Source organism: Schistocerca serialis, chromosome 6 (assembly GCF_023864345.2).
Source record: "Schistocerca serialis cubense isolate TAMUIC-IGC-003099 chromosome 6, iqSchSeri2.2, whole genome shotgun sequence".
NCBI classification, from domain to species: Eukaryota; Metazoa; Arthropoda; class Insecta; order Orthoptera; family Acrididae; genus Schistocerca; species Schistocerca serialis.
In genome coordinates, this window is record NC_064643.1 from 210205943 (window position 1) to 210218924 (window position 12982).

At 43.9% G+C, this 12982-nt stretch overlaps 1 protein-coding gene across 1 annotated transcript in view; it reads right to left on the reverse strand.

Annotated features, from left to right (window-relative positions):
* LOC126484757 (monocarboxylate transporter 9) overlaps nt 1-12982 on the reverse strand; it is a 694178-nt gene that overhangs the window by 46884 nt on the left and 634312 nt on the right. The window contains exon 5 of the mRNA XM_050108351.1: nt 11213-11529. Within this exon, the coding sequence (XP_049964308.1) occupies nt 11213-11529 (317 nt within the window). The remainder of the gene's footprint in view (nt 1-11212; nt 11530-12982) is intronic.

Consider the following 12982-nt stretch of genomic DNA (forward strand, 5'->3'; position numbering starts at 1 on the left):
CGTGAGGATATGGACCACCCAAGGTTTCTACAGTAGTTTAAGAATTTGTTGCTCCAGTTTAGTGTTCCGAGAGAGTTTGTGATGGACAATGCACAGTACCATTCTGGGATTCGAGACAAAACTCCTGCCACTAATGACTGTAAGGAAACTATAGTGCAGTGGTTGTAGGCGAGAGACATTGCTCCGCACATGAGCATGACAAAGCTGTTGTAATATTCACACGTAAAACAAAATAAGCCAGTGACGCCTAAATATGTTGTACATGAAATTGCAAGCGAACAGGTTCACATGGTAATTAGGCTACCGCCTTATCACTGCCATTTTAACCCAATTGCATTGGTTTGGAGTGATGTCAAGGCGCACATTAGAAATAACAACAAGACTTTTACAATAACAGAAGTGGAAAGACTCTTACGTCTACAGTAAGACGCCACCTCATGGAGACAAGAGAAGCACAAACTATTGACGCAATTATAAATGAGAACAAATAATTAATGATTTCACTTGATAATGATGAAGAAAACAACGGCTTTGGCGCCGATTCTGATGATAGCGAAGGAGAGCTGGATGGAATTGCGCCAGACATCGTATATTGGTGAGTGTAAATGTATACAGAATTAATTTCTTCGCTCTGCAACCGAGTAGGCTACGCGTGTTCCTTGGTATGCTTATGCTTACCTTATTATACGACGTTTTATATGCAGCTATTACGGTAACAATTTGGAGCGACTTTCATAGATAACAATTTCGAGTGTTTTATTTCCCAGTTTCTTATAGTATCAAATGCCATGTCTCCTTCGTCGTTGTCTCTGTTGTTAAAAACTGTACTTTTTGTATTTACGTATAAGCGTTAACTGTAGCTTAAATTTACAAAACGTACTTCAGAGATGTGGGCGTGTGCTGTGGCAGCTATTGCAACCTCGCAATCGCAGTTTAGCCAACTACACGCGAGATGTCATGTGACACGTTTCACCCGACCTGGTACAAGGTATTATCACAGTCTAACATGTTAGACTGTGGTATTATAAAACTTTTTCACCCCTATCTGTACCCATACTGAACAGACCAACAAGAAAGAAAGTTAATATTGCATTGTTATCTAGTTCTTAGCTTTGTTAATAATTTCAAGTCAACAGTTCATCACTGCAAAATTTTTACCAAACAGGCAGATAAACAAGTGCCTTCTAAATATTATCTGACATGTTTGAAAGTATACTAGTGACGTGTGTCACCTTCACAGAGTTAGCACCAAATATGTATGGTTGGTTGAGTGGTCTAGCAGTAATTTCGTATGGAGACCACTGCGTATAGTTATGGCAGCTGACGCCACTTAAGTTCCATGGAGGCATGACTCAAGTGACAAGCACCATAAACCGTCAGTCTCTTAAGGGGCTCCGGAATGCCCTATACTTGCAATGTTAAAATAACGCTTATAAACTACATCTTTCCTCACAAAGTATTTGAGGTAGGAAGTTGAACTTTTTACAGATTATTTATTGGAATATGGGCTACAACTTAACACAGGGATTTTACAAAATTTTAGTTCAGTTATTAAAGATGATTTTTTTTCAATTGCAATGAAAATTCACAACATTTTTTTGCAATTTTTTATTTATATATTCAAAATTATACAGTTTTTTGGAAAAAGGCAGTGTTAAATTATGCAGAAGTTACTGTGTAACATTTACTGAAAGTTTGAAACAAATATGTTTGGAAGATCCTTACAAAACATGTAATTAGTATGAGAAAATAAAAGTTTTGGGAATCGAGCGACAAAGATTGGATTAACTTTTTAGTGCATTCCAGGTCCATAGGATGGATTATCTTCATCCTCTACAAACTCCTCCTCCAGCTTCCTCTTGTTCCTCCTCCTGTTTACTCTTGCTTGTATTTCTAGACTCTTTACAGCCCTGTCTGCAGCCCGAAGGCGTTCCTTGTCTAAAGCAAGCATCACTCGTTGTTGTGTTCGTAGATTTTGCTACCATTTTCTTCAGTTGCAGTTACTGCAATACTGTTCCAAAAGGTGGTCATGTATGAACACTTATCACATTTCAGTTGTATTTCACTAGCAAGTCCTACATGCTTTATTATGGAGAGTTCCAGACCAACTTCACTACAATGAATACATCTTACACAGTTTGAAAAAATTCCTTTGAGAACCGACATTTCAAATACTTCATTCACATCCGATTCGCCCATAAAACATCCATAGTTTTCACTCATTGAACCAAGCTTCTTCTGTGAAGTATTTTCTTTCCCACTTTGACTGCTATGGGCAGGTGTACTTGAGAGGTTAGGTTCACTCACTTGGTTATTGTCTTTATTGTTTACAGTAATAACACATACCTTTGTCTTTCCAACATTTCTCCTTTTCTTAAAAGCCTTCAGAGGATTTCTATTAACTTTACTTTTACTCATTATTATACTTCAACAAAACAGAGACTCAAGAAACAGAATTAATTACGAATATTTTCGAGATAACGACAGAGTAAATAAACATGAAACAATCGACAATCACACCAGCGATATATATTGAACCATCACAGGTTAGCCACAACACATACGTTATCTCACATCACTAAAATGTACCTGATGAACACGGACGTTAATAATAACACCATTTGACAGCAGTTTAACAGCGCCACAGTGGGTCACGCCCATGTAGAACACATTTCAAACAAAATTTAAAAATAGTTGTAGTCTTCGGAATTGAATAAATTATATATCTATTAAAAGATAATAGTCTGCAGATTCAGAAAACGCAAAAAAGTAAAAATTGAACTTTTCATGATTTTGAGCCCTTAATGAAAACTGTATCAAAATCGCAACAGTATTTGCTGACATTAATCCAAACATACGGGCAGAAAAACATGACAGGGGATTTTAATTTAGCAATATTTAGAGATTTTGGTGAAGCTCTGATGCTATCTGGAGTTGAGGCGACAGCTTACTTTACTGGTTTTCCCGCCAGCTCAGAGTACCGATCATTGCCGTGAGATGTCACTCCAGACACCAATTAGATATGGAACAGATTACAATACGTACATTGCACACTCATCATTACAGTAATTGTAAAATATGTACACAATCCTTCCTTGTGAATCAGTCTGTCTATTAGTGAAAACTATATCCAATAGTGAAAACTATATCCAATTCCTTACATTAGTCACCGAGACTGACCTTCACTTTTTTTTATGAGTCATCAATCTTCTGACTGGTCTGATGCGGCGCGCTACATACAGACAGAAAAACGCATCGAGGGGACTTTCATTTAGTAATGTGCATAGACATGTTTTCGAGCAGATGAAAGTAGATATTTTGAAATTTTTGGGCAACACATTTCATATTCCTTCAGTTCTCATGAGTGTAGAGAATTTACCATATGACCTCTCTCATTAATTTTGCTTTAGTCATTAATAAATTCCATCATCATTGTTTCTTCCTACATTCTGGTACTATAACTAGTGTAACTCTCACAGATCACACAGTTTTGATGTTGAAGTCTAAATGGGAACGATCACTTGTGGCAGGCGAGGTAAAGTTTGTTTTACAAGAGGATCTAGGGATATTCACAGTAGCTTCTCAGTATATATACTCTCTTATGAAATTTGTTATTAACAACCAAACCCAATTCAAAAGTAATAGCAGTGTACATAACTACAATACCAGGAGAAAGGATGATCTTCACTATCCAAGATTAAATCTACCTTTGGCACAGAAAGGGGTGAATTATACTGCCACTAAAGTCTTTGGTCACTTACCAAATAGTATCAAAAGTCTGACAGATAACCAACAACTATTTAAGAAGAAATTAAAAGAATTTCTGAATGACAACTCCTTCTACTCCATAGAGGAATTTTTAGATATAAATTAAGAAAAAAGAATTATAAAAAAAATAAAACAAAAAACACAAAAAATAAAAAGTTGTTATATTAACTTAAGTATGTTGTTATTATAATAGAGGGAAACATTCCACGTAGGAAAAATATATCTAAAAACAAAGATGATGTGACTTACCAAATGAAAGTGCTGGCAGGTCGACAGACACACAAACAAACACAAACATACACACAAAATTCAATCCATCCACACATATATGTGTGGATGGATATGTGTGTGTGTGTGCGAGTGTATACCAGTCCTTTTTTCCCCCTAAGGTAAGTCTTTCCGCTCCCGGGATTGGAATGACTCCTTACCCTCTCCCTTAAAACCCACATCCTTTTGTCTTTCCCTCTCCTTCCCTCTTTCCTGATGGGGCAACAGTTTGTTGCGAAAGCTTGAATTTTGTGTGTATGTTTGTGTTTGTTTGTGTGTCTGTCGACCTGCCAGCACTTTCATTTGGTAAGTCACATCATCTTTGTTTTTAGATATATAAGTATGTTGTTAAATTAACTTAATTATGTCATGTATTGGAAAATTTGACTCGTTCCACATCATTACGAAATATCCTATTCATGATCCATGGAACTAGTATTAATCTAATCTAATCTAATCTAGAGCGACTTTCTGGTCAAAATCGACTGATTGAAGTGTGTGTACTTTCTGTGCCTGTGTGTAAATCAGGAACCAATCACAACGCGTGTGTGTCTGAGACGTCAATTATCTATAGATTGTGCAGAGTTTGAAGTTCTAAATTTCCGAGTATGCTGCACACAGTGCAAGCACAGATACAAAGGACTATGACAGCATCTGTTACCGTAGGAAGCTAGCTAGCCTACACTGGCCGAGCTCACTCCTATTATAGAAATGGATTTTGTGCTTTGGTTTCTTCTTTATTTTCGTTGCGTTGTTTGCTCTGTTTCCGTGACACGTTGAAAAGTTAGAAAGGTCTTGGTAAATTTTCCTACTAGTGTCCTCCTACAAAAGAAACGAAATATCTGAGCCGGCCGGAGTGGCCGAGCGGTTCTAGGCGCTACAGTCTGAAACCGCGCGACTGCTACGGTCGCAGGTTCGAATCCTGCCTCGGGCATGGATGTGTGTGATGTCCTTAGGTTAGTTAGGTTTAAGTAGTTCTAAGTTCTAGGGGACTGATGACATACGAAGTTAAGTCCCATAGTGCTCAGAGCCATTTGAACCATTTTTTTGAAAAATCTGAAAGCAAGAAGGTATTTATATTTCACAGAGAAAAGCCTACACTATGAGTAAATAAGAACGTGAATAGATTAACTTGTTTTAAATAAAATTATTTCAACAGAGAAAAATTCAGAATTATACGTAGAGAAAAATTATTTTCGATGTTATTTGGCACTTAGCAAGGAAACAAGATGCAGTGGGTAAAGCAAAAAGCGCTGTTCACTGCGTTCTAGATATTATCTTACAGGCGACCCGGCTTACAGTCCACTTGAGAACGACCCCACCAATAGAGTGGACAGGAAAACCAGAGCTCTACTCAAGGAAACAGGAAGGCTTGAGAAGGTTGTCAAGCAACTGAAAGCTAAGGCACCAGTACCACCTAGATTATGGATTGCCCAAGGTCCATAAAGAGAGTATACCGTCGACTCTTATTGTAAACAATATTGGTGCAGCCACCTTTCCTACAGCCACCCACCTTAAGAAGATGTTAGCACCGTATGTGGGGAAGTGCGTCCACCACATCCGCAACTCATCAGACTTCGTGGAACGTTTCAAAAACCTACGAATTTCTAACAAAGACATCATGGTCAGCTTCTATGTTGCGTCTCTGTTCACTAGGATACCACTTCAGGACACACTCGATTCAATCAGTGGAGCTGAGTTGGACCCTTTCAAGCATATCTTAACGTCGACCTATTTCCTATGTGGAGGCCAGTTTTATGAATAGACTGAAGGTAGTGGCGAATCTGTTTATGGAGAGATTCGAGGATGAGCCACTTACGACCGCTACCTACAAGCCGACCTGTTTCTATAGGTACGTTGATGACACGTTTGTCATCTGGCCACATGGTCGGGGAAAACTGCACGAGTTTCTTGATCATCTGAACTCGAGACGCCCCAGCATTAAATGGTTCAAATGGCTCTGAGTACTATGGGACTTACCTTCTGAGGTCATCAGTCCCCTAGAACTTAGAACTACTTAAACCTAAGTAACCTGAGGACATCACACACATCCATGCCTGAGGCAGGATTCGAACCTGTCGCGAGGTTCCAAACTGTAGCGCCTAGAACTGCTCGGCCACTCCGGCCACTCCGGTCACAATGGAACTAGAAAATAATGGTCGACTTCCGTTCCTGGATGTCCTGGTGAAAAGGAAGCGGACAGCACATTGGGCCATAGTGTGTATAGAACACCTACACACACCGACTTATACCTACAGGCTGACAGCTGCCATCATTGGGGACAGAAGAATGGGGTGCTGAGAACACTTGTTCACCGAGCCACACTGTCCGACTCAGACAGCTTGGCAGCAGAGTTAGAACACCTACAGCAAGTGTTCGCAGACAGCGGATTCTCAACGTGGGACATCCGCAAGACGCTACATCCCTTCGGAAGACCTGATACTGCGGGAGAAGAACAAGAAGAAGAGACCAGGAGGGTAACCTTTCTACTTTATGCAGGACCTATATCTGCTAAGATCAGCAGAATACTGAAAAGGCACAATATCAAGAGTGTGTTCTCCCCACTAAACAACATCAGGGCGCTTCTTGGAACAGTTAAGAATGATCTGGGATTGAGAAAACCTGGTATCTACCATATACCACGTGAATGCAGTATGTCTGACATTGGCCAGACCACCAGGGGCGTTGATATAAGATGTAAAGAGCACCAAAGGCATACCAGGTTACGACAAGCCACTAAATCGGCAATAGCACACCATGAATTATAATAAAACCAGGATCTTATCTCAGACCCCCAAATTTTGGGACAGCATCATCACTGAATCGATCGAAATCAAGATGACAGAGAACTTGATAAACCGGGAAGCTGGATACCAACTCAGCACGTCGTGGAGCCCGGCTTTGGACCTATTACAAAAACAACGGAAGAAAACAAAAGACCAGGAGAATGACAGGGGCGCTGGAGAAAGTCGGAACGGTCAGCAACAGCAAACGTAGCCTGTCGACAGTACTTGGAACGCGCCTGGCGGGCGCGGACCTAGTAGGATACGCCATGAAACGGCCGCCACTGGGAAAACAGCGGAAGCACGCGCGGACCGAAGACGGAACATCTGGCGACCAACCGACACGGTCCCAGCGGGAACGGACGGCGTAGAGAACGCCAGACACCGTCCAGACATAAATACGGGACCGGCCAGCCTGTCGTTCAGTCACAGGAAGCACCTGATGGAGACGCCGAGGTACAACGTCGAAATATTGTGTTAGATAAACGCAGACCACCGGCAGTACACCCGATTCAACGACATGTCATTATCTAATGTGTTTGCAAGTAGATGTATTCTCGAGGAAATAAATGTGTATGCTCTGAAATGTTTGAATGACGCTTTTCTGATTCTTTCTGTTCTCAGGATTGTGAGAAATTTACCACATGACCTTTCAAGAGCTTCTTCTTCTATGAATTCTGCTTTGGACATTAATAAGCTCTATTCTAATCAATTGTTTTTACATTTTGTTACTACGAGGGTTGCTCAGAATGTAATGCATCACATTTTTTTTCTTCAACGATTCTTTATTGAACATAATGAGAATTACACACACGAAAGACTGGTGTCTTATCTACACACCTTAATTTTGCACTTAATCTCCATTCTGTTCTATGACCTTCCTCCAGAGCGAAACAAGGGCGTGTATGCCCTGTTGGTACCAATCCTTGTCCTCGTGGGGCAGCCAGTGCTTCATTGTGTGAATCAACTCCTCATCGCACCCAAAACATCTTGCACGAATGGCATCCTTTAATGGCCCAAACAGGTGGAAGTCCGAGGGGGCTAGGTTGGATGTGATAGCCGTGGATGGTATCCCCGACCGCAGCAAGTCGTGGAGCTCCGCCGAACCGCCTTTTAATGACCCCACCCTCCGTGCCCAGGGACTAACTGTACTTCTGTCAACAGCAAATGCTCCCTAGACTTTGCACAAGCGACTGTGAATATTCCTCACAGTTTCTTTCTCTGCAGTGAGAAATTCAATGACGGCACGTTGCTTGTAACGGACATCACCTACAGACGCCATTTTGAAACTGTCCTGCAGCTACGCCATCCGTCGGAAGTGACGGAAACTTGGCGCGCTCACTCAGGAGACTTCAAATAATACATAAGTAACGTTTCGCATTCGTAGCATTGTTTTCGGCTGACAAAAAAATTCAGTGTATTACTTTCTGGGCAACCCTCGTATATTTCGATTTTTTTCGTGAAACGGACAGTTCCTCATGGCCTCACTTTCATCGATGCCAAACTTCGCAGCTGACAGCTCTCACGAGCATGCTCATAACTCACGTAATTTTGGTGCTGACGTGTAAACATAAATGACCACTCTAACCAGACGAGACCCAGTACAGAAATGAAACGCCAGGGGCAGTTTCTCGAGTGATTGAGACAAGGAAGTCACTCGTGTGAAAGGGGTAGCCATCTACATCTACATTTATACTCCACAACGGTGTGTGGCGGAAGGCACTTTACATGCCACTGTCATTACCTCCCTTTCCTGTTACAGTCGCGTATGGTTCGCGGGAAGAATGACTGCCGGAAAGCCTCCATGCGCGCTCGAATCTCTCTAATTTTACATTCGTGATCTCCTCGGGAGGTATAAGTAGGGGGAAGCAATATATTCGGTACCTCATCCAGAAACGCACTCTCTCGAAACCTGGACAACAAGCTACACCGCGATGCAGAGCGCCTCTCTTGCAGAGTCTGCCACTTGAGTTTGCCAAACATCCACATCTACATCTACATCTACATGACTACTCTGCAATTCACATTTAAGTGCTTGGCAGAGGGTTCATCGAACCACAATCATACTATCTCTCTACCATTCCACTCCCGAACGGCGTGCGGGAAAAACGAACAACTAAACCTTTCTGTTCGAGCTCCGATTTCTCTTATTTTATTTTGATGATCATTCCTACCTATGTAGGTTAGGCTCAACAAAATATTTTCGCATTCGGAAGAGAAAGTTGGTAACTGAAATTTCGTAAATAGATCTCGCCGCGACGAAAAACGTCTTTGCTTTAATGACTTCCATCCCAACTCGCGTATCATATCTGCCACACTCTCTCCCCTATTACGTGACAATGCAAAACGAGCTGCCTTTTTTGCACCCTTCCGATGTCCTCCGTCAATCTCACCTGGTAAGGATACCACACCGCGCAGCAATATTCTAACAGAGGACGAAGGAGTGTAGTGTAAGCTGTCTCTTTAGTGGACTTGTTGCAACTTCTAAGTGTCCTGCCAATGAATCGCAACCTTTGGCTCGCCTTCCCCACAATATTATCTATGTGGTCTTTCCAACTGAAGTTGTTCGTATATTTAACACCCAGGTACTTAGTTGAATTGACAGCCTTGAGAATTGTACTATTTATCGACTAATCGAATTCCAACGGATTTCTTTTGGAACTCATGTGGATCACCTCACACTTTTCGTTATTTAGCGTCAACTGCCGCCTGCCATAAGGCAATCCTTTCTAAATCGCTTTGCAACTGATACTGGTCTTCGGATGACCTTATTAGACGGTAAATTACAGTATCATCTGCGAACAACCTAATAGAACTGCTCAGATTGTCACCCAGGTCATTTATATAGATCAGGAACAGCAGAGGTCCCAGGACGCTTCCCTGGGGAACACCTGATATCACTTCAGTTTTACTCGATGATTTGCCGTCTATTACTACGAACTGCGACCTTCCTGACAGGAAATCACGAATCCAGTCGCACAACTGATACGATACCCCATAGGCCCGCAGCTTGATTAGAAGTCGCTTGTGAGGAACGGTGTCAAAAGCTTTCCGGAAATCTAGAAATACGGAATCAACTTGAGATACCCTGTCGATAGCGGCCATTACTTCGTGGGAATAAAGAGCCATCTCCGTAACGCTATCATGCTTTCCAAATAACCCTGTGACGAAAAGCGCCGCTCTTCTTTGGATCTTCTCTGTCTCCTCTGTCAACCCCACCTGGTACGGATCCCACACTGATGACCAATACTCAAGTATAGGTCGAACAAGTGTTTTGTAAGCCACCTCTTTTGTTGATGGACTATTTCTAAGCACTCTCCCAACGAATCTCAACCTGGCATCCGCCTTACCAACAATTAATTTTATACGATCATTCCACTTCAAATCGTTCCGTACGCATACTACCAGATATTTTACAGAAGTAACTGCTACCAGTGTTTGTTCTGTTATCATATAATCATACAATAAAGGATCCTTCTTTCTATGTATTCGCAATACATTATATTTGACTATGTTAAGAGTCAGATTCCACTGCCTGCACCAAGTGCCTATCCGCTGCAGATCTTCCTGCATTTCGCTGAAATTTTCTAATGCTGCAACTTCTATGTACTCTGCAGCATCATCCGCGAAAAGCCGCATGGAACATCCGACACTATCTTCTAGGTCAGGGGTCTCCAAACTACGGCCCGCGGGCCGAAACCGGCCCGCTAGGGCCGGCAAACCGGCCGCGTTAGCTGGCCGGACATCCCCTGTATCCGGCCCGCCAAATATTTGAGGTGCTTGCTACCTATACTGCCAACAATTGAGTTTCAAGGCCTATCGCTACCAATACACCGCGACATTGTCTCTGCTACTCGCTACAAGACTACATAACTAAACTTATTGTTGCACCGCTTGAAATAACAATGCGTTGACATACTCTACCTCTGTTACGTGTTGCAGTAATAGTGTTGCTAACAATGATTTTGAGATTTCGTTAACTTTGCAGGACACTTTCGTGAAGAATGTGCAGTGACATACTTTTTTGTCTGTGAAATTCGCCACAATAAAATACGCCAGAATTTCGGTCAGGTACGTCCACCAATCAAAATTATGTAATTAAATAAAAATCGTAGTTCGTTTCAATGCTAACTATTCCCACAACCTTAGATTTTTGCGATTTCGTCTTTCCTTTAGCCTTACATTACGGTGATCGTGGAGTGCTAAGGTGCTTTAATCCCACTAGGAAGAGCTTGGCCCTTATGACTTCGTGGAGGAGTCAATGTGGCCCGCGGACTACAAGTTTGGATATCCCTGTACTAGGTCATTTGTATATATTGTGAAAAGCAAGGGTCCCATAACACTCCCCTGTGGCACGCCAGAGGTTACTTTAACGTCTGTAGACGTGGGCGTACCTGTGGTGCAGCGGGATGTTGTGCAGGCTGCCGCTGTAGAGGATGTCCTTGCGCTGCATGAGCCCGCCGGCGCTGGGCGCGCGCCGCACGCCGTGCAGCTGCTGGTAGTGCTGGTGTGGGTGGTGCGGGTGGTGGGGGGTGGCGGTGCCGGTGCCCAGCAGCTGCAGCGCGGGTTGCGACTGCGCCAGGCGGCCCGCGCGCGCCGCCGCCGCGCCGCCCACCAGCGCCTCTGCCGAGCCCGCGCGCTGCATCATGGGACGTTTCTCCTCCGCGTCAGCCGCCTGCTCTTCCGCCGACCTCAGGTTGCCGGTGGCGATCTGCTCAACACACCGACTTCTTACTGGCTCCGTTCTCTCGTTCAGTGTCCAGTATCAAAATAAGCTATACATTTCGAGGGTAAGTCACAATGTTTTCATTACTGAGCCGTGATGAAAATTGCTGTTTTGAAGAGCGCGCCGCAGGGCGTAGTGTGAAGCAGTCGCCCTCAGTTTTTGGCGGTGGCACCGCTGTGGCAATCACAGCTTTGGTGTCTCCCTCTGGCGGGAAAGGGGAAAGGTTGCCTGTTCACGTCCATTTAAGGGGCGCTACGAGCTCGCCAGTCTAAATCCCTCATTCGCCCTATCCTTTGCTACGCCCACCCTGCCTGGATCTCCGCTCCCCCTACCTTTTACAAATCCCTTCAGATCCTAGAACGCCATGTTCTTCGCCTCGCCTATCGCATCCGTCTCCCCTCCCCCACGCGGATCCTGTACGACCTAATTCCCTTCCCCCACCTCCTCCTTTTCCTCGAACGGATACAGATCCTCTACACCTCCGCAAACTCGATCCTCATCATCCGCTGGTCTCTCCCATCCTCCCGCGCCTGTTCTTCCGTGTCCCGCCTGCTCTCCATCTCTCCACTCTCCACACCCTCTCCCAAGGTGGCTTCCGCCAGCTACCCCTCCCTGATGATGCCCTCCTCCCCTCCATCTACCCCTCCTACCAACTTTGATCCTCCCTCCCTCTTCCTGTGTTTGTTCCTTTGGGCATCCTCTCTCCCTTCTCTCCCCCTTCCCTCCCTCCTCCCTTTCTCCCCACTCCTCCCCCGGGCCCCCCATCCCTCCACTCCTCCTCCCATCTCCTCTGCCATTGGCATCTTTGCTCTCCCCTCTCCCCCCCTCACACTTCTCCCCCTCTTGGCAGGTCCCCGGACTCGCACACGTTACTTGGACATTCGCGCGCTGGAGATCGTCGCTATCCGTTTCTCGTGCGTGCCGTCGTGTTTTGTGTTTAGTGTTCACCGTCACGCTCCATCGTTCACATGTGCCATCGAAATCATCAGTGTTTGTGTGTCGTGTCAACAGTTTGTAGTGTGGATTATCGTCGAGTGTCAACGGCTCCATGTTTTGTATTCTATGTCTACAGTTTTTTTACCCGCCATTATGTCAATTATGAGTATTCTTACTGTTTTTCTCGTTGTATACTCTAAGGCTGAAGAGCGGCGTAGAATGCTGCTGCCAGCCTACCTGTTGTTTGTACAGGTATCAATATTACAATAAAGGAAAAAAAAAACTCGCCAGTCAGTCAGTCTGGGTCAGTCTCTCGTCCACATTTGTGAGGCAGTTAGTGTCTGTCTGTCGTCCAGAGTGCTAGTATGTCTTTCGTTCGGATCAACCTTTAAAGCCGACAAAATGAGTCTTTTCACTCCGCCAGTAAGAGAACTCAGCGAGTGGTCGCCCGGTCGGGGCTTAGTTCCTGCATCTGAGTCTGCGCATTAGGCTGCCAGTTTGC